The 21270-nt window shown below is 47.1% G+C and overlaps 1 protein-coding gene across 3 annotated transcripts; it reads left to right on the plus strand.

The window, feature by feature from the left end:
- The first annotated feature begins 13 nt into the window (after positions 1-13).
- Positions 14-18658, plus strand: MGAT1 (mannosyl (alpha-1,3-)-glycoprotein beta-1,2-N-acetylglucosaminyltransferase). 3 transcript variants are annotated; one of them, XM_027546778.1, is made up of 3 exons: positions 14-119; positions 1038-1459; positions 16136-18658. In XM_027546778.1, exon 3 carries the CDS (start codon positions 16260-16262, stop codon positions 17601-17603), a length of 1344 nt encoding a protein of 447 aa, XP_027402579.1. In that variant the 5' UTR covers positions 14-119; positions 1038-1459; positions 16136-16259; the 3' UTR covers positions 17604-18658. The 3 variants fall into 3 exon arrangements, with proteins under 3 accessions (XP_027402579.1, XP_027402581.1, XP_027402580.1); XM_027546780.1 differs by lacking the exons at positions 14-119; positions 1038-1459 and adding an exon at positions 3393-3487; XM_027546779.1 differs by lacking the exons at positions 14-119; positions 1038-1459 and adding an exon at positions 6297-6434.
- The last annotated feature ends 2612 nt before the right edge of the window (positions 18659-21270 follow it).

The following is a 21270-nucleotide window of genomic DNA, read 5'->3' on the forward strand; positions in this document are numbered from 1 at the left end:
CGGGCGCCGGGGGTCGAGGGGGTGGGGCCTGGGCCGGTAGTGGGGACCCAGCCTGGGGCCTGGAGTTCGACCAGGGGCGGGCTGCGGATACCTGCCGAGTTTGGGTGGGCGGGACCCAGGTAAAGAACCAGCGCAGATAGGGCGAGGGTCGTCTGGGCCGCAGAGGGGTGCGGGGGTCAGAGTCTAGAGAGGGTCGCGTTGTTACCCTCTTTCCCAGTGAACACAGAGCAAGGGGTTCCAGGGAGAAGGGTGGGAGGAGTCAAATTCTTGGCTGGGGGGGTGGGGGGGGTCGTTCTTGTGGACGCCACGCCCCTACAGGAAGGAAAGGCGCGTGCGTGCGTGTGTGTGTGTGTGTGTGTGTTGTGTGTGTGTGTGTGTGTGTGTAGGAATAAACTTAGAAGGGAAGGGGCGGCCGGGGTGGGCCACTGGATTGAAAAAATTGGAACATCACTGGGGCTGTTGGTGGTAGCATTCGGGCCTCTAGCATTTCAGGAAAGTGCTCTCGGGAGTCGCCTCAGGAAGGAGTTTGACGAAGATTGGGAATTACATCTTTGGCACAATTTTGGAAGGGGCGGGGGGTGCCAGTGAAGGGAAGGGGGCAAAGAATGCTTGTAGAAGGTGCCAGCATCTAGGTCTGGTATGGATTTAATTCAGACTGGGAGAGTTGGCCGATTAAAACACTGCACACCCTAAGAAGCTTGGGAGATGTAGGACGATTAGTGTGTGGCACAAACGGGAACAGGAGGAGAATGTTCTTTTCTGTATTTCTTAGAAGACAGTCTCCACACAGCAGTGGTTTTGGTTACTTTTCTATGGTGGGATTAGGTGCTGTCTTTCCTTTACCTTGAGTCATATTTGTATACATATTGTTGAGGTGACTGTTTGGGGTGGAATTGTGAGTGAGGTAGGTACTTTGAATAACCTTGTGGAGTGTTTAAGGAAGGGTTTTTGATGATAATCTCATTTAGGTAGGAAGTATTAGGGATTCCTTTGAGTATATAATAGATTAGAGAGTGTCATGATTAAATATTCTTCAGGTTAACACAGAAATCAGCTTCAAGGGCCATGCCGGTTCTAAGGCCTGTTTCCTCTCATGAGCTTCAACAGAAGACGGACTCTCCAGCCCTCACAGTGGATGACTTTCCTTCCCTGAACAGGAGATGGGATAGTACCTGGGATCTGCCTATCACCAGACTTTGGGCATAATAAACCAGCTGAATGAAGGGATGTAATAGACCTCTGGGAGGGACACTGAAGCCTGCAGGGGGGGGAGGGACCTGGACATACTCCTTCCCCCCCAGACTCCTCCCATTCAGAGTCCACTTAGCCATGGACTTTGGACCTGGACCAGAGGAGAGAAGCTGCACTTCGGTGTTTCTGATCTGGGATTCTCAGTTTTGGAAATGGAGTACTGGATGGGGGTTTGATGATCTTCAGGGAAGCAGCTGAGAGAAGAAAGGTAAGGTTCCTGTCTCATTTCCCACTTGGTGTCTTGCTGCTCCTGTGCAGATAGTGTTGAGTAGGGCGAGTCCGGGACACTGCCATTCAGAAAATGCCCTGATGAGAACTCTTACCCTGATGGGTACACAGAAAACTTCACTTCTCCTTCCCTCTCAGAGTGCAGGCTTGTTCCCAGTATCTCCTTACCCAGACAGAGTACCTTGAAAGGAGTTGTGAGCAATGTCAGTTGTGAGGTTAGACCACGGAGAACATAAAAAGACTTTAGGCCTCTGAAGGGAGGTTGTATTAGATTACTTGTAAAGGCCTTTTCCACACTGGGGTAATAGGATTCCAAGTCAGTTTGGGCTAAGTACAACTCTGGAATGGATTATCCAGGCTGAGGCAGGCTGCTGTGTTTTGGAGAACTAACTAAATAGAGCTACCTTGGGTGGGGGCAGGTAGCAGATGGTCTGGAATACCTCCTAAGTTGCCTCTCCTCCTTCCCCTTTAAGGAAATGTAGGCCGTGAAACCTCACTGTAAGAGCAGAGGAACTGAACACAGGTTTGGGAATCAGGATTTGTGTCCTAGCTCTGCCTTTCTTAGTGTACACCCCTAGATAATGTCAGTTAAGCTATGCCATGTTCTCTTCGCTTGCAAAATGGGGATAACTAACTTTCCAAGTCCCTCACAGGTTGTTTCCAAGGAACAAATGAAATGATTGATTTTTCAGGAGTATCCAGGGCCATGTACATGTAGCAGAGTAACATTGTTATTGTTTGATATGCTTGTTTAGTTGCATAGAGAAAAACTGAATTAGGAGTTCTGTTCATTTATTGAATTAGTGTTCTGGCAAAAGTCTTATTTGTGCTTAATTAAGAGTCTGTCCTGAATTTGTCTCATCCTGTTGCTACTAGCCAATACCTGCTATCATGAAGTGGTGGCAAAGGTGCATGGGTTCAAAGAGAGCTCAGATTGAGGGATTCTTGTTGGCTCTCAGAGCTCTCCGGTCAGCTGGGCATGTGTGCTTCTGGGTAGCAGACCAAAGAGAGGTGGAGAGAAGTGTAAGTCTCAAGGACCAAGTGTCTGTTAGGAGATGGAGCTCCATTTCTTGGAGTGAGCACTGGGCCTTTCTTTTCTATGCCATATCCTGGTCTTCTGTCCTGCTCTTTGAAGTGACAGTGTTTTTCAGACTGCCATTGTTTAGCCTTCTATATTTTCACAGGCTCTATTCCCACTTAAAGCAGAAGCTGTTCATCTTACCTTCTTACCTTCTGTTCCTTCCTTGAATTCCAATTTACCTATGCCAGGATGCCTGCTTTTCTGAGTGACAACAACAGCAGAAAGGAGAGGTGATGGAAATTTTGATAGGATACAGTGGACTGGGCAAGGGGTAGGAAGCTTGCTTCTAGCATCTCTTTGCCTCTCACTGCTGTGTAACACCTGGGCCTCATATTCAGTGGGCATTTGCAAGCTGAAAATCGTGTATTTATGACTTGGTTTCTTTCTTTTTCCCTTCCTTCTTTTCCACAGGAGTCTGTGAGGCCCCCAGTGGCCTGAGGGCTGGGCAGGCAGACCTAGGTGGATTTCCTGTCACCTCCCCTAGCTTTGCCCAGCAAATTCCTGGTGCTATTCTTTGCTTAGACACTAGGATCACAGTGATCCCTCAGGGATATGTGGTCCCAGGCCCTCATCCTGCCTAGGAGGCCTGTGAGTGCTTCGAAGCACTTGAAGTACCACAGAGTCGTGCTGTATTTGTACAGTGCTTACATTATGTGAAGTGTCCAGGCTGTTGTGTTGTGTCAGTTTTTCGTCACCACATTGTTGTGAGGAGAACAGAGCAGGGATTATTCTCCCAGTATGATGCGTGAGGGGAAGCTACAGAAGCCCTGAGCAGGCAGGGCTTGCCTAAGTGTGAAGTGGCAGATGCTGTGATCGCCTGCCCAGTTCTGTGCTTCTTCTATAGTATCTGACCTGACAAGGGCCGTCGGGATTCTGCTGCAAACCTCCAGGGAGGAGAACTCAAGGGCCCTGTCAGACAGCCTCCTGGTAAGATGCTTCCTTCTTAGAGTGAGCCAGAATTCCTCTCCCCTATTGTTTCCAGCAAAAGCAGTAGTCCTTCCCTCAGCCTGACCCTTTGACAAGACAGTCCTCTGGACACAGCCATTAGCCTTCTCAAAGGGGCACCATGATGCCAGGGCACAGCACTCATTGGGTGTTCAGCCACTTAGCCAGGACCAATAAACCACATGTTGTGTGTATGTTGTAACTGAATTTATTTATACCCTTCTTTTTTCCAAAAGGAATCGTCGGTGACTAACCCAAAGTTCCATTTAATAGACATTGCTCAGTGGTGGTTGTGTTAATCTTTTCTCTTTTCTTTGATTTTGGTGAGCTGAGTTTCTGTGTTGTCGAGGGGAGTAGTGATATTGGGAGGAAGTAAGGGGAAAAATAGATACATCGTTGATTTAAAACTTTGCTTTTATTTCTACTTACGGTTTCAAGCTAAGATCTGTCTTATGTTCAGAGCATGAATTCTTTGCAAATTATACAAAAATTCAGGATATCTTGGGCATTGTTTATGGGAGGGCAGTTTCCTGGGACAATTTTCACTTCCTTCTTATCTGTCCTCTCCTTTTTTGGGAGTAGTAGCTAGGACCAGAACTTCCTATTCTTCCATTTTCACAGAATCCAATCCCAGTTTCATCCCCAGAATTCAGGCACTTGGCTCCTTGTTTCTGCCCTTCTTACCCTATAACCCTTCTCCATGAAACATCCATCAGGAGCCCAGGGCCTCTTCCCAGGTCAATTTGGCACTCATCACCCTGGCTTCTTGCCTCTCAGAACAAATGTTTTCTTTTGCTTCCATCCAAGAATTCAGCTCATCCTGCCTCTCTAACCAGGTCCTTTGTTTTGGGACAGTCAGGGAATTTCTACTCTTAGATCTTCTCTAAGACTTGAAATTTAAACAGAGGGTTATAGTGATGGGGCATGAGTTTTGGTACACAGTTATCTTTCCTCTTTCCCACTGAACAGCCTTAGATAGAGAAGGAGGATTGGTAGAGATGGGAATCTGACATATTCTGGGATAATTGGTTTCCTCACCTTTCAGCATTCTACTCTGGCCTTTGTCCTGGGATAGTGATCTTAGCTTATCTTGGATCCACAGTGTTTCCCAACTTTTCCCAATTTTAGGAAACGATGGTTTTCCTTCTTGCTTTGATATGGAGTATTAGTATTATAATCCCATGTACCCCTCATGAGGAAAAGCTTAGAGAGAGGGCAGAGATACAGAAACATTCGCTGCTGACTGGCCCATAAGTGTGGACTCCCATCGCTTGCCACAGTCCACACAATCAACCAAACTGGAGACCCTGGACACACACAGAGTCCAGCATCACTGAGGCGTCAGCTCTTCTTTCACTCTTCTCCTTTAGGACCAGGCTCCAACTGCAGGATTTCCCTGCTGCCCCACTATGTGCTTGTCATGCTGGACACACAGCTATCTCAAACACTCAAGGCTGCATGAGAAGAGGGAATGAGTGCCATCTTGGAAGTAGGACTGCCTGGGTCTAAAACCTAGCCATGACCCTCATTAGGTCTTGTGACCTTCAGCAAATTGGGACTTAGCTTGAGCCTCAGAATATACATCTGTAGAGTGAGACGACAGTGTATATTCTGCAGAGCTGCTAGGGTTAAAGGAGAGGCTGGGGGTGGGGTAGGTTGTAGGTGCATGTAAAGGCCACTGCAATTTTGTTTTAGCTCCTTACCCCCATGCAGGGAATTTTAGGTCATGTCCTGCCTTTGTTTCTTTAAACCGCCACACAATTCCTAGTTTCACTTAGAAACAAGTTAGTGAGTGATGTCAGTAACCACACACCAGGAAGTTCCAGACTGCTCTGTGCTCTGAAACACAGGGGAGGGAAGTGGATGGGGGCAGGTGCTGGTGCCAGAACAGTGTGTCCTGATCACATGGCAGCCCTGGCTCTGGACCCAGTCCTTCTCAGGAAAGTTATCTGCACGAGTAACCAGTAGTTCTTAGCGTCCCTCCTTCACTTCTTAGGGTCAGATACAGATATCTACGCTTTTCCAGGGTTCCCCCTACCCCCTTTCACAGGTCAACCCCAAAGCCTGCTTGAGGCCTTAATTTCCTCTTTGGGTCTAATGGTTCTCCCCTAGGGAAAGGTCTGTCTGTTTCTACTCTTTTACTTCCAACTAACAGCATTATCTACCCCGAAAGAAAAAACAAAAGCAAGGGTGGGTGAGGGAAGCCAGCTTGCTCTTTCTCGATTTTGACTGCAAGTGTTTCCTCCCTGGCTTCTTTTTGGCACCCTGGTTCTTGTTCTCACTTCCCTGTAAGCTGTAGCCTCTGTGATGCCCTGGACTCCTCCCTTCCGGAAGCCAGCGGTTGGGGGAGCAGGCCCCCAGATTCTTGGCTTTGGGTTTGGTAAACACACTGCTGAGGTAAGCTGCTCGGCCTACCCCTGGCAGGGCTGTTCCCCTAAGCTCCACGAGATTCTGCACTGTGTGACTGGGTCTGGGCTGGGAGACGCGAGAAGTCTGGACTGGAGTGGATTAAGCGTAATTGGTTTGATGGGTATTGACCCGTGGAGTTGCGATTGTGAGTAGCGAAGGGCCCAATAGTAACAGTTATCTCCACTACATCTCCCGAAGTTGGGGACCCCGGAAAACTTGGGGTGGTCCAGACCTCGAGTCGTTCTGAGAGATCGGGCATTGGAGACGACCTGGGGAGAAGGGGCCCTGGAAGAGTTGAGGCAGACAGCTCCGCCCCTCGGCCCGCCCCGCCCCGCTCCGCCCTCCCCGGGGAAGGGCCACGTTGCCCGCCCGGCTATCCGGCCCGGCGCGCAGCGAGAAGGGCCGGCCGGGCGGAAGGCGCCTGCAGCCGCGCGAGCGCCTTGAACGCGCCGGGGCACCCGGCTCGCTCCCCACGCTTCGGGGCGGGCCAAGTTCAGGGCCGGGAAGTTGGAAGGACCTGGTAAGTGGGAGCCAGGGAACGCCGGCATCCGTCAGTTCTGGGGTTTGTTCCCGGAAGGGGATCGAGGTCTGACTGAAGGAGGCCCCGCCGGAGGGGAGAGGGCGCTTCGGGACTCGGGTCCCGACTTGAGAGGCTGCCGCTTTCCAGTCCCTCTGTGTCCCCCGCCAGCCTCGGTGCCTGAGAGCCCCAGCAAGAGGATATTGGCCCGGGCCACCCGGGGTCACGGCCGCGCGCCGCTCCTGAGCCGGGAAGTGAACTCTTGCGTTCCGTTTGCGGAATCCCGGGCCTCCAGCTGTTGGAGAGAGGGCGGGCTCTGCGAGGAGGGGGGCGGTTGTGAAACATCCTCCGGGCGGACTTGGGTGCGGGGCTTGGAGGAGCTGGTGTTGCTGGAGAGGGTTGGGGAGAGGAATCCGAGGTGGCTTTTCCTCAGACTCCACCCCAGAGTCCTTTCCAAAAGTTATTAGGAGTTCTTTCTCAACAGCTCTGAGGAAGAATTGACTCAATGTGGGAATAAGTAAATTGTCAAGAAAATTTGCTCCTACTTGTTTGCTAATGTGTGTGAAGTAGGGGGCCCTGAGACGTACAGGGCCCCCATCTTATAAACTCCCGAGCAGAAGGGCTGGGGCCAGCTAGTCAGTGTCTCCTCAGGACAGTGAGCCCCGGGGTAAAAGGCTCTACCTTGGTTAACCTTTGCCCCTGTGATGTATTTAATTAGTCTCTGCTTTACGAACGTGAACTGGCTAAGATTGCCCAGCTTTCTCTTCTGTCGTTTATAATACTTTTCATACCATGTAGCCTCTTCTCTTAGATGCTTACACCCGCCGCCCCACCCCACGTCTGCCTCGATTCCGATTCCGAGACTATTGAGCTCTCTTGGATTCCCCACCCTGTCCTTCTCTCAGATTAGAAAGCAATGTAGTGAGTTTAACCTCAGTGGCTTATGTGACAGGTTAAACTCTTTTCCTGTTTGGGACATTGAGGAAGTTAGTACTGTTCTTTTTGTCATTAGAACCCAGAGACCTTGGAGATGATCCACATCAAGCCTCTCCCTGTACAAATGCAGGAACGAAGGCCCAAGTGACTACTCAGGGTTACTTGGTTTCCCAAGGCTTTGTGCTTTTTTCCTGCACTAGCATCATATATCCCGTTAGCCTTTTCCAGGATGAATAACCTGTATCCCTTCTCTCTAGGTCTTATTCTCTTAAGTCCTTGAATTATTTAGTGTATCTTCTCTGACTCCCTTTCAGTTCTTCCATCCTTTTGAAATTGTGGAGCCTGGTACAAGATACAGGAGGATACATTATTAGAGGAGGCCTAATAATGAACAAAAAGTAATTCAATTGAGTCTCCATTATTTTTGGCGTGTCTATACTTTCTCGGTTTTTTTAGGCGGTGCTTTTTAACATGCTAAGCAAGACAGAGATAGAAGGGAAGTTCTGTCAACATTCATTTCCATGCTTTCTAAAAACTAAGACTTCTCCATTTTTGCTCATTTTTGACTATCTGGTGTTCTCTTGCTGTTTAAAAAAACACCTTTTTAAATTTTTTTGCCATAGAGAGAGGACTGGCTAGAGAATACTATAGGAATCAGAGTGTTAGAAAGGGTTCTTACAGCTCCGAGGCAGTTCTTCAGAAGAAAAAACTGAGACTTACAGGAGTTGGTGGGACCTGCCCAGAGCCTTCTGGTTTTTGATTGAGGGTCTTATTCACTAAAAAGGCTCATTCCTCATTCCCACCACAGTGTACTTGGTCTTTGTACTTGGTGGTATGGACCAGCTGTGTCACTTCCCTGAAGGAGCAGTGAAAACTCTGGCAAAACATAGTTTAAGTTTGAGTTTGTGCTTTGCAGGCAAATGTCATTGATAACAAAACATCAGGTATTCAGGTCAAGGTTAAGGACTGTTCTATTTTAGAAAAGGAAGGTGTGTCCGATTGTATTTTCCCAAATGGCCACAACCTTAAACATCACATTCTCCAGTTGTTACCATAGGACACTGCCCTCCTGCCACCTGGCTGTGGTGGCTGTGTTTCTTTTTCCTTGAATGTAGGCGGTACTCAGGATGCCCCTGACCAGTGAATATGTCAGAAGTGATGCAAGGTTGGATCCTGAAAAGGATGCAGTTTTATTTGACTTGCGCTCTTCCTTCAGACAGTCACTTTTTGGAGTTCAGCCTCATGCTCAGAGGAAGTCTATGCCATGTGGAGAGACCACATGGAGGTGACTCCAGCTGACATCTCAGCCAACGCCAACATCATCCTGCCGACACATGAGAAACTGAGCCTTTAGAGGAGTCTTCTAGCTGAAGTTGCAGACCTGATGGTGCAGAGGCAGGTCATCTTTGTGCCCCAGCGTCCAAATTCCTTACTTGTAGAAACCAAGAGAGAATAAATGATTGCTCTTGTTTTAAGCCATTCGGTATTTTTTATTATTCATCAGTAAATATCTAATAAAGGAGTATGTATAGGGGCAGGACCTCAAAACTTGGACTCTTGTGGACAGACGGCAGAAGGAACACTTGCTCTTTGTATCAAGGCTACTTAGATTCTGCTTCACTCATCATTTCAGATACTCATTGCTACATAACAAATCACCCTAAAACCTAGTGGCTTAAAACAGCAGAATTATCTTATTCCCGTCTCAGCTATGTCATTTTGCTTCTGGTCTTTCATGTAGTTGCAGTTGGATGTGGCTGGGGCTGGAATCATTTGGAAGGCTTCCTGTCATGTCTACTATCTGTGGCTGACTGTCAGCTGACCTTAGCTGTGGTTGTCAGCCAGAATACTTGGAAGGTATCTAGTCCATGTGGCTGGGCTTCCTCTTACCTTGGTGGCTGGGTTCCAACAATAGGCATCTCAGGAGCATCAAGTAGGAACTGTGTTGACTTTCATAAACTAGTCTTAAGAAGTCACATAATCATCACTTCCTCTGTAGTCACAGCTCAGAGAGAGGGAACACTGACCCCACCTGCTATCCCCGCCGGCCCCCCCAACCCCCAAGCTCTGGAGGGAGGCGTGTCATTGTCACTTTGTAAGAAGAGCATGTAGAATGGGATGTTTTGTAATCAACTTTGAAAAATGTAATCCTTCACTGTTAGGCTTCTAATTTGGTCTTTCTCTCCAATTTAGTTAATAATGTCCTCCATCTAACTACTTGAACTTCATACATGTGCCAAGCATTGTAATAGGTTTAGAGGTCATAGAGCCTTTTCTTCTAAGGAGTAAGGTGAGAGTCAGGTAAGTACAGCCACAGATTCTATTACAGTGTGGAAAGGGAAGGCAGGAGGTGTGGAGAGAGTATGGTGGAAGTATAGTGTGGAAAGCCTGAGTCTGCCTGAATGTTAAGGAAGTATCACCCAAACTGGGTTCTTAGGAGGTATAGTGCTTGTTGATGAGGCTTTAGATGATTTCAGCATGCAGGACCAGCCAGAGCAGAGACAACAGTGTAGAAAGCATACTTACTGGGGGAGGTAAGTAGCCTGTCGAGGCCAGAGTATGCAGTTCCTGGAGTTAGTGGTTGGAGGTGAGATTGAAAGGGATGTTTGAGTCAGTTTGTTGTGAAGGCCCTGTGTGTCATAATAATGATTTTGCATTTTATTCTGTGGGTAGTGGCAGTATAGTTTTTAAGGCAGGTGAGTGTTGTGACCAGGTGTGTACTTTAAGAAGGATGCTCTGTTGCTATTGGGAAGGTTGCTAAAGGGAAGCAAAGTTAGTGATAGGTGGTCCAGCTGAGAAACCTAGTCAGATTAAAGGGTTTGAAATCTTGAAAATGGGATGATGGCAGTGAAAGAATAACTTTCTCTTCCACTTTCATAATTCTGAAATTCTTGGGGCTGGATATGTTTCAGAATTTAGAAATTTTTGGATTAAAAAAGATGACCTGGTACATTTATGATACAGTCTAAGATCTGGAGCAGCATACCATAGTCCAGCATGTTTATTTCTGTAGCAAAATATATGAAGGGATATATAAAGGCTATAGTAGCCTCACATTAGATTAGATTTCTCCAAATGAGGTTATGCCAAACAAGTGTGGAAAACTTCTGTTTTTCAACACTTTTTGGACTTGGGAATTACAATTAAGTGATTGTAGGTGTGTGACATACACATGAAAGTCACTTTTTTGTTACAGGCAAATCTCCTGAATGTTGAAGATCCTAGCATAGCAGCTTGGCAGCATTGGGGGAGCTGGTCTACCTCAAGTAGCATGTAGCTGAGGGGACTTGACAGATTCTGAGCACAGGTTTGTGCTGGTGCTGATGGTTGTGAAGGGGAGGTAGACCTCACAGGGGCCGACGGTATCTGGGAAGGTGTCCAGTGAGATGTGAGTCAGAACCCACTAGGTGAAGGAGAGAGGGAAGAACAGACCAAGCATACAGGCACATGCAAAGGCCCTGAGGCAGGCTTGGATGTTTGGACCCTGGAAGGAATCTAGTAGAATGGTGCAGAGAGAACCACCAAGAGAGGAGACAGACAAGTGATGGGCTAGCACTTACCCTGTCATATGCCAGGCACTGTTCTAAACACTTAATGTGAATTATCTCACCCAATCCTCAAAGCAACCCAGTGAGGTATTCTACTACCATTTCCGTCTTAGAGGTGAGAAAATTGAGTCTCAGCAATTTGAAAAAACTCAGGGTGATGCCCAAGCATTGCCCTGGGATGTTTGACTTGCTCTTGTTACTGCCATACCCTCCAAACGGTAGGACTTAGAGCAGCAGTGCTTCCTGGATGAGTGCATGGGCTCTGTTGGTCAAAAGCTGGACTGTCTCATCCCATGGGCACAGCCATCTGCTGGAGAGTGCATTCACACACCACTAACTTCTAGACGAAGTAGAGGATCATGCCCTGGAGAATAAGGGGAGAAGTAGTAGGAAATGGCACTGGGACTGCGGGGGAGTCTGTGTGGAAAAGGGGTGGGCCTGGGAATAGTTATGTCCCAGTACCCGGATGGCAAGAGAAGCAAGTTCTGTTTGAGAATTTAAAGGAAAGGGTTGTGGAGTGAGAACAAAGGCCTGAGCGCTAAGTTGGAGGCCTGGTGGCCTGGGGCAGCTGTTTGCTATGGGCTGTCTAGCCATTTACAAGGTTTATAGACTTGCTAAGGATACAGTCTGCAGAGGGACTGAGAAGATTGGTTTGATCTGCCTGGCTTAGAAGGGTGGTGGGGAGGTCTTCTAGGCCTGGGGTAGTGGGTGTGGGCCGCCTAGTTCTAATGTCAGGAGAAGAGTGAGGTTGGAGACCATACGGTCCCTTGGGGTTTTGCCACCACTCTGAGAGCCTCTTGGCCTGAGGTGGCTCATTGATAAGTCTGAGATAGGCCTGCTCCTCCAGCCCTGAAGCCAACACTTGAGCTGCTGGAGTTCAGTTTCTCTTTTCTTTCCCCTATCCTTCTGCCTGAAGTCTTTTCCTACCCAGTCAGTTGGGAGGCAGGACATCAAGGGTTAGGGATTCCAACATTGACCACATCGTCAGGCAGAGGAAGGAAAAACTGGGAATCTGTGTGTGTTTCTGTTCTGGGAAACCCTGATTGGTGAATGAGCACTGATAAAATGGAAATTTAATGACACAATAAAACAGAGGCTTCTAAGAAGACTGGTGCTATGGAGTAGGGAGTGTGGATGGTTTCTGGAAGGAAGATAGGAGGTGGTGGTGCAGGAGCTGGAGGGGTCTCAGAGGAGGGACAGGATCCATTCCCTGTAGAGACTCTTAAAGATCTGCCCTTTGATCCTTGGATACTGAATCGGCCTGCTTGAGAGCCCAGGAGCACAGAGACGAAATCTGGGACCTGAGATTTTGGTTAGCTTAGTGAACTGGGCTATGAGGCAGAGGGTAGCTGGCAGAGCAGCCAGCACAAGAGAGTGCAGACCTGCAACTTTTGGGTGTGAAGTGTTGAGACCAGAGGCAGGAATGCCAGGGTTAAAGTTGCATGATCAAGAATGGCAGCTGTCCTGGCATTGAAGGGTGTGGTAGATCCTTTAAGTAATGAGGTCTGGTAGAGTGAGGGGCCTGGCAGAACCATGCCTTTTTCTTGTTGGCTGTGTGTCCCAGTCCCTTCCCAGAGCCTGGCAGAGAGCAGGTCGTGTCATTGCAGACCGTGGAATGGTTGAAGAGTTCAGGACAAATAGATTGTCCCCAGTTCTTCTGATGTGTCCAGCTGGGGCCATATTGGACGAAGCTAGTCAGAGCTGTGGGCTATGTCCCTGTTTGATTGTATTTGAAAATAACTTCAAAATATAAAAAAGTTGCAAGAATAAAAATGGTGTAAGGATTCTCATATTCCCTTTACTCAGATCCACCTATTAACATTTTGCTCCATTTTCTCTTCATATTTATACTTGATATTTTTGTTCTGAACCATTTGAGAAATTGCATCTACCATGGCTCTCTATACCTAATTACTTCATCATGTATTATATAAGAATTGGGATATTCTTTTATATAACCACAGTGTGGTTATCACCTAGTCAACACTGATATTTTGATCTACTGTCTATATTCAATTTTGTCATTTGATGTGATAATATCTTTTTAAAAAGTTTTATTGAAGTATAAATGATATACAGTAAGCCTTAGGTATCTAAAGTGTGCATTTTCAGAACTTTGTTCATCTGTATTCAGCCCATGAAACTATCACCCCCACAAAGTTTCCTAGTGTCCCTTTGAAATACTCCCCTGATGGTCTCACTGCCAGGCAGACACTGATCTGTATGTATTCCTTCATATGTTGCAACATTATCTTGAGATTTGTCTATGTGTTGTATGTATCAGTAGTTTGTTTCATTCATTTTATTTATTTTTTATGTTTCATTTTACTTGCTGAATATTATTCCATTCCGTGGATAAGCCACAGTATTCCAGTGCTGATGGGTGTTTGGGTTGTTTCCACTTTTTGGCAAAGTGCCCTCAAACATTCTATATTGGTTTTTGTATAGACATTTGTTTTCATTTCTCTTGGGTGTATATGTAGGAGTGGACTTACTGGGTCATATGGTATCTCTGTTTAGCATTTTGACAAACTGCCAAACTACTCTAAAAGGGCTTCAGTTCCTTATCTCACACCATATAGGAAAACTAATTCAAAATGAATCATAAATGTAAATGTAAAACTTAAAACTGTAAAACATAAAAAAGAAAACATAGGGGAAAAAAATCTCTGTGACTTTAACAAAGATTTCTTAAATACAACACCAAAAACATGATTCATTTAAAAAAAAAAAAACCTGAAAATTAGAAATCATCAAAATTAGAACTTCTATTCTTAAACTGATTCTATTATGAGAATCAGACAAATTTTTGATTTTTGCTAGTCTGATGGGTGAGAAATGTTACCTTAGTATAGTTTTAATTAGAATTTTTCTTATCATAAGTGAAATTGAACACCTTTTCATACATCTATGGGCCATTTTAGTACTTTTTTGTGTGAGTTATGCTAGTGTTTTAGACAGGGAATTTTTGGCTTTTTTTCCCTTCAGTTTTTAAGAAGCTCTTTGTCAGTTAGGGTATTGGCTTTTTATTTGTGATGTGTGTTTCAAATATTCTCTTCCAGTTTGTTAATCTTCTTTTGACTTGGCTTATGGTGTTTTTGGAGAAGGAAATGGCAACCCACTCCAGTATTCTTGCCTGGAAAATTCCATGGATAGAGGAGCCTGGTGGGCTACAGTCCATGGGGTCGAAAAGAGTCAGACACAACTTAGCAACTGAGCACACATGGTATTTTTAGCCATGCAAAAGTATTTTATTTATCACTGCATCTGTATTTTAAGGCATATTTAGAAAGCCTTTCCCTCTGCTAAGCTATAGAGGAATTGACATAAATCTTTTAGCACTTGTATGTTTTTAGTTTTCTACTTAAATATCTAGTCCACTTGTTAAATTTATTCTTGTATACAGATCTTGTTGTTGTTCGCAAATACCTATGTAGTTGTTATAACACAATTAATAAGACCATTTTTTTTTTTGCCCCAGTAATTCTAATAATCCTCTTTATCATATATTAGATATCTACATGTATTTGGGTCTGTTTCTGTAGTTGAAATTCTATTCCTTTGCATGATCTGTTTAATTTCCATTCCTTGAATGATCTGTTTGTTTACATATCAGCACCACATTGCTGTTGTTCATTCATTCAGTTGTGTCCGACTCTTTGCGACCCCCATGGACTGCAGCACGTTAGGCGTCCCTGTCCTTCACCATCTCCCATAGCTTGCTCAAACTCATGTCCATTTAGTTGGTGATGCCATCCAACCATCTGTCTCATCCTGTCATCCCATCCCCTTCTCCTCCTGACTTCTGTCTTTCCCAGCGTCAGGATCTTTTCCAGTGACTTGGCTTTTTGCATCAGGTGGAAAAAGTATTGGAGTTTCAGCTTTAGCACCAGTGACTATTCAGGGTTGGTTTCCTTTAGGATTGACTGTTTTGATCTGATCAGCATAACACACTTTTAATTATAGAGGCTTTGTAATGTGTAGTATATCTGGTAGGGCTAGTCCCTCTTCACAGCTTGTTCATTTTCATCATTTTCCTAGATGTTCTGTTTGAACTTCAGTGCCAGTTTGACTGCTACTGCTGCTGCTAAGTCGCTTCAGTCGTGTCCAACTCTGTGCGACCCCATAGACGGCAGCCCACCAGGCTCCCCCGTCCCTGGGATTCTCCAGGCAAGCACACTGGAGTGGGTTGCCATTTCCTTCTCTAATGCATGTTTGACTAGCTGTACAAAAACTATTTTTATTGAGATTTTTGATGAAGCTGAGGTGTCCTAACCAAGAACAAGGAACATTTAAGTTGTCTTTTGTCTTTTCAGGAATTATAAGTTCCGGTAGGTTTTTGCATATTTCTTGTTTATTCCTGAATAGTGTATCATCATTGCATACATTTCATATCATTTCATAGCTATTATACATAAGGTTTTCTCATTTATTGTTTATTTAATGAGTTATTGTTTGTGGATATGAAGGCTACTGATATTTGCACATTAATTTTTATCTACCACTACCTGACTCAAGTTTTTGATTGTTTGGGTTGGACTTATCATTGTTTCTCTTAGAGTTTTCTAGTCATAGTCTCATAGCATCAGCACATTTGTACTTCTGCCTGTAATTGTATTCTGCAGTCGAATTGCATTGGCTCATCCCTCCAACAGAATCTTAAACAGTCATGTAGATCTGGTCCCTGACCTTCATGGGAATGCCTCTGGTTCTTCCTTATTAGGTAAGGTTCTGGCTTTAGTCCTGAAGTGTGATACTAAGAATTTTAAAGTCAGTAATCTTTGGGCAGTTTGATTTGAGGAACGGGAGGCAGATGGTCTTACCCCCCATCTCTCCTAAGCTCTGGATGGAAGATGGTAAACAAAATCTGTCAGGTAGAGAAGGGGTGGGTGGGGTTCCTTTGCTTCCTGTCTTCCACCAATATCATTCTCTACATATCCTGCTCCCCCACTCCCCCCTGCAAAAAAAACCCCACATTTCTTTTCAGAGGATTCATAAACCATTTTGGAGTCGGGGAGCATGCTATCCTAATCCTGTTCTTCCATACAGATTGACCCTCCGAATTAGGGAATGGGTAGCTCTTTTCTAAGAGAGGTCTGGAGTTAACCTCCTGGTCTTCCTTGTCCTGAATTTTTCATCTGTTTCTGCCCCCCACCCCCTTCTTCTACTCTAGAGCAGGCCCGTGCCTTGTGATGATGGTTGTTTTTCTCCTCTTCTCAGGTGCATGGCTGCTTCCTAATCCTGGAGCCCAGAGGAAGCATCCCTAGAACCGCGGGGGTGTGAGCCAGGCAAGCTGAGGGCAGCCTTGAGCCCTACCCTTCCCGCCTCCCCTGCGGGGGCCAGGATGCTGAAGAAGCAGTCTGCAGGGCTTGTGCTGTGGGGTGCCATCCTCTTTGTGGCCTGGAACGCCCTGCTGCTCCTCTTCTTTTGGACACGCCCAGCGCCTGGCAGGCTACCCTCAGACAGTGCTCTTGATGATGACCCCGCCAGCCTCACCCGTGAGGTGATCCGCCTGGCCCAGGACGCCGAGGTGGAGTTGGAGCGGCAGCGGGGCCTGTTGCAGCAGATCAGGGAGCACCATGCTAGGTGGAGCCAGCGGTGGAGGGTACCCACCGTGGCCCCGCCCGTCCCGCCACGAGTGCCTGTGACCACTCCACCAGCTGTAATCCCCATCCTGGTCATCGCCTGTGACCGCAGCACTGTTCGGCGCTGCCTGGACAAGCTGCTGAATTACCGGCCTTCTGCTGAGCACTTTCCCATCATTGTCAGCCAGGACTGCGGGCATGAGGAGACAGCCCAGGTTATCGCCTCCTACGGCAGTGCTGTCATGCACATCCGGCAGCCTGACCTGAGCACCATTGCAGTGCCACCCGACCACCGAAAGTTCCAGGGCTACTACAAGATTGCTCGGCACTACCGCTGGGCACTGGGCCAGGTCTTTCACGAGTTCAAGTTCCCAGCAGCCGTGGTGGTAGAGGATGATCTGGAGGTGGCTCCAGACTTCTTCGAGTACTTTCAGGCCACTTACCCGCTGCTGAGAGCCGACCCCTCCCTCTGGTGTGTGTCTGCCTGGAACGACAATGGCAAGGAGCAGATGGTGGACTCCAGCAAGCCCGAACTGCTCTACCGCACAGACTTTTTCCCTGGCCTGGGCTGGCTGCTGTTGGCTGAGCTTTGGGCTGAGCTGGAGCCCAAGTGGCCCAAGGCCTTTTGGGATGACTGGATGCGCCGGCCAGAGCAGCGGCAGGGCCGGGCCTGCGTGCGGCCCGAAATCTCCAGAACAATGACCTTTGGCCGCAAAGGTGTGAGCCACGGGCAGTTCTTTGACCAGCACCTCAAGTTTATCAAGCTGAACCAGCACTTCGTGCCCTTCACCCAGCTGGACCTGTCGTACCTGCGACAGGAGACTTATGACAGGGATTTCCTTGCACGTGTCTATGGTGCTCCCCTGCTGCAGGTAGAGAAAGTGAGGACCAGTGAGCGGAGCGAGCTGCAGGAGGTGCGAGTGCAGTACACGAGCAGGGACAGCTTCAAGGCCTTTGCCAAGGCCCTGGGAGTCATGGATGACCTCAAGTCTGGTGTCCCCAGGGCCGGCTACCGGGGCATCGTCAGCTTCCTGTACCGGGGCCGCCGTGTCCACCTGGCCCCACCCCAGACCTGGGATGGTTATGATCCTAGCTGGAATTAGCAGCACCTGCGTGTCCATCGTGGGCCCCCTCCTTGCCATCTCATGGCCTAAGATGGGACCGCAGTCTCTGGGCTTCATCGTCCTCTCTGTGTTTCTCTCTTGGGTCCATTTATCTTTTTTTTTTTTTTTTCTTTTTCCGAGTGGCATTCAGGTGCACAGATGATAAGGTGAGGGGGTCAAATCAGGGGACTCTTTCTGGGATATGTTGGGGGAGTTATTGAACAAGAAACCACTGTGTGGTAGGAGGGACTTGAGCTTATCATGGCCACACACATCCACATTCCAGGTTTTCTCCTAGGACATCGGTGGAGAGGTTGACAACTTTAGTTTTCTTGATCAGGCCTCTTTTCCCTCTCCTGGCTCTTCTAGCCAGAGTATGAGCCCTCCTCCTGTACCTGTCCCCGACCATCTCTGCTTTCTCCCAATTGGAGTAGGGGTAGGGGGCTGTATTATGTGAGAAGGGGATGTATCTGTGCCGGAATGAGACTAACCAAAGGGGTTTCATCACCGTCAGGGTCCAGATAGAGCTGTTAGGTTGTCAGGGTTTACTGCCTCCTGCCTGTATTTCTCTTCTTCCCCTCTCTTTCATCTCTGACCTCCTCTCAGCTCTTCTTTCTATGCAGCCCAGCAGTTCATGATTCTAAGATGAAATGGTGAAGGGGAAAAGCAGAATGTTCCCCCCAGCTCATCCACTGTGGTGGGGAGAAAGACTTGGATGCTGGGGCACCCCTCCCTCATTCTTCCTCTAAGAAACAGACTGCCCCTCTCTCCTCTCCATCCAGTCCTTTCCAAAAACCAGTCCTTTCCCTGTTGCTCTAGGACAGTTCATGCTAGCCTGGCTTTTGGAGGCCCTCTCAGTGTGAGGTACAGCAGCCAAGACCATTCGACCCAACCTCCCTCCCTTCTCTCCCAAACATCCCCGGGTACACAGATCAGGATGCAGATGGGTTGGAGAGCAATGTGTGTGTTTTTGTCTCTTGCCTGACCTCAGTTCATGGAGGAAAGTTTAAGCTACAGAATTATTTTCAAAAATAAAGGCTGACTTGTCTGAAAAACTGTGTGTTTATGTGTCCTGGAAAAGGAGGTGGGAGTGGAAAAGGGAGGTGAAGGGTGGAGGAAGAAAGGAAAAGAATGAGGACTGAAGGAAGGGGCTGCGCAGAGAGGAAGTAGATCCTTTGGAGGAAGAAAAGCAGCTGACAGGAAGGTAAGAGCACGGAGTTGGGGGGAAAAGGCATAGGAGAGCTGAGGCGGGGCCTGGGCACGAAAGGCCAGGCTTGGCGGTGGAGAGGACCTAAGGCTTAACTGCCCTACTGCTAATCTCTATAGAGGTAGGCTATGGCCCCTCAAGGCCTGAGAGAACGTGGGCCTCGTCTCCTGCAGTGGGTACATTGTGTGCGCGCCCTCTGCTGGCCCAGGCACCATTTCCTAGGCATCCTCCCTCCGGCACTGTCCCTGAGCTCCAAGATGTAGAGCTGACAGCTGGATCAAATCTGGCAGTAGCACATGAAGCGTGAGAATGGCTTTTACACTGCCACCCAGAACACCCACACTTAAATGGCAAACTTTGCCTGAAAGGATTCCTAAGAGTTTCTGTTATCCGCTTTTTTTTTTTTTTTTTTTTCTGATACTGCTTGTGACCTATCAACTTGATTTCGTTAGTGGGTTTGAAAACCCTGGGCTAGGTGACTTTGTTGACAGTAACCACCTTCAAGCGTCACACCAGATGGATGAGCTGTGGAGAAGCCATGTAACCAGGTCACTGAGGGAGCAACTCTGGCCTCCCTACTGGGCTCAGGAATTTCCTCTGTGCTAAGGGATGTTGAAGCTGAAACTCCAATACTTGGCCATCTGACGCAAAGAGCTGACTCATTTGAAAAGACCCTGATGCTGGGAAAGATTGAGGGCAGGAGAAGGGGACGAGAGAGGATGAGATGGTTGGATAGCATCGCCAACTCAATGGACATGAGTTTGAGTAAACTCCAGGAGTTGGTGATGGACAGGGAAGCCTGGCGTGCTACAGTCCATGGAGTTGCAAAGAGTTGGACACAACTGAGAGACTGAACTGAACTGAACTGAAGGGAACCAGTGTTCAGACATTCATTTTAACCTTTTAGATTCTTGTAGAGCTAGTTTTGTCTTCCAGCATCCTCTTAGATGGATTATTTAACGTTGTTCTAGGTTAGGGACATGGTCGTTGTCCATGATTTGCAAGGCTGTCTATCTCACCTGACACAACAAGGCAAGGTGTACTTTGGTCTTGGCACTAAATTAACACTTCCTTACCAAGTGCATTATTTTTAGTGTTCCACAATTAAAACTAACTCATTTAATCCTCAAAAAGATCATGGGTGGTAATTAATGCTCTGATTTTACAGGTGGGGAAATGGCACAGAGACGTTCCTTTGGCCAAGGCCACACACCTAGTTGTGGATGGAACCCATGTTTAGTGAAATTAAAAGATGTTTTCTCCTTTAAGTAAGGACAGACCTTCAGTTCAGTTCAGTTCAGTTCAGTCGCTCAGTCGTGTCCAACTCTTTGTGACCCCGTGAGTTGCAACACGCCAGGCCTCCCTGTCCATCACCAACTCCCGGAGTTTACCCAAACTCATGTCCATTAAGTCTGTGAACCATCCAACCATCTCGTCCTCTGTCGTCCCCTTCTCCTCCTGCCTCCCAGTACCGCCCCCCCACCCCCGGCATCAGGGTCTTTTCCAATGAGTCAACTCTTCGAATTAGGTGGCCAAGTATTGGAGTTTTAGCTTCAGCATCAGTCCTTCCAATGAACACCCAGGTCAGATCTCCTTTAGGATGAACTGGTTGTATCTCCTGGCAGTCCAAGGGATTCTCAAGAGTCTTCCCCAACACCACAGTTCAAAAGCATCAATTCTTCGGCACTCAGCTTTCTTCACAGTACAACTCTCACATCCATACATGACCACTGGAAAAACCATAGACTTGACTAGACGGACCTTTGTTGGCAAAGTAACGTCTCTGCTTTTTAATATGCTGTCTAGGTTGGTCGTAACTTTCCTTCCAAGGAGTAAGCGTCTTTTAATTTCATGGCTGCCGTCACCATCTGCAGTGATTTTGGAGCCCCCAAAAATAAATCTGACACTGTTTCCACTGTTTCCCCATCTATTTGCCATGAAGTGATGGGACCAAATGCCATGATCTTCGTTTTCTGAATGTTGAGCTTTAAGCCAACTTTTTCACCCCCCTCTTTCACCTTCATCAATAGGCTTTTTAATTCCTCTTTCACTTTCATTAAGAGGCTTTTGAGTTCCTCTTCACTTTCTGCCATAAGGGTGGTGTCATCTGCATATCTGAGGTTATTGATATTTCTCCCAGCAATCTTGATTCCAGCTTGTGCTTCTTCCAGCCCAGTGTTTCTCATGATGTACTCTGCATAGAAGTTAAATAAGCAGGGTGACAATATACAGCCTTGATGTACTCCTTTTCTTATTTGGAACCAGTCTGTTGTTCCATGTCCAGTTCTAACTGTTGCCTCCTGACCTGCATATAGATTTATCAAGAGGCAGGTCAGGTGGCCTGGTATTCCCATCTCTTGAAGAATTTTCCACAGTTTATTGTGATCTACACAAAGGCTTTGGCATAGTCAATAAAGCAGAAATAGATATTTTTCTGGAACTCTTTTGCTTTTTTGATGA

Source organism: Bos indicus x Bos taurus, chromosome 7 (genome assembly GCF_003369695.1).
Source record: "Bos indicus x Bos taurus breed Angus x Brahman F1 hybrid chromosome 7, Bos_hybrid_MaternalHap_v2.0, whole genome shotgun sequence".
Lineage (NCBI taxonomy): Eukaryota > Metazoa > Chordata > Mammalia > Artiodactyla > Bovidae > Bos > Bos indicus x Bos taurus.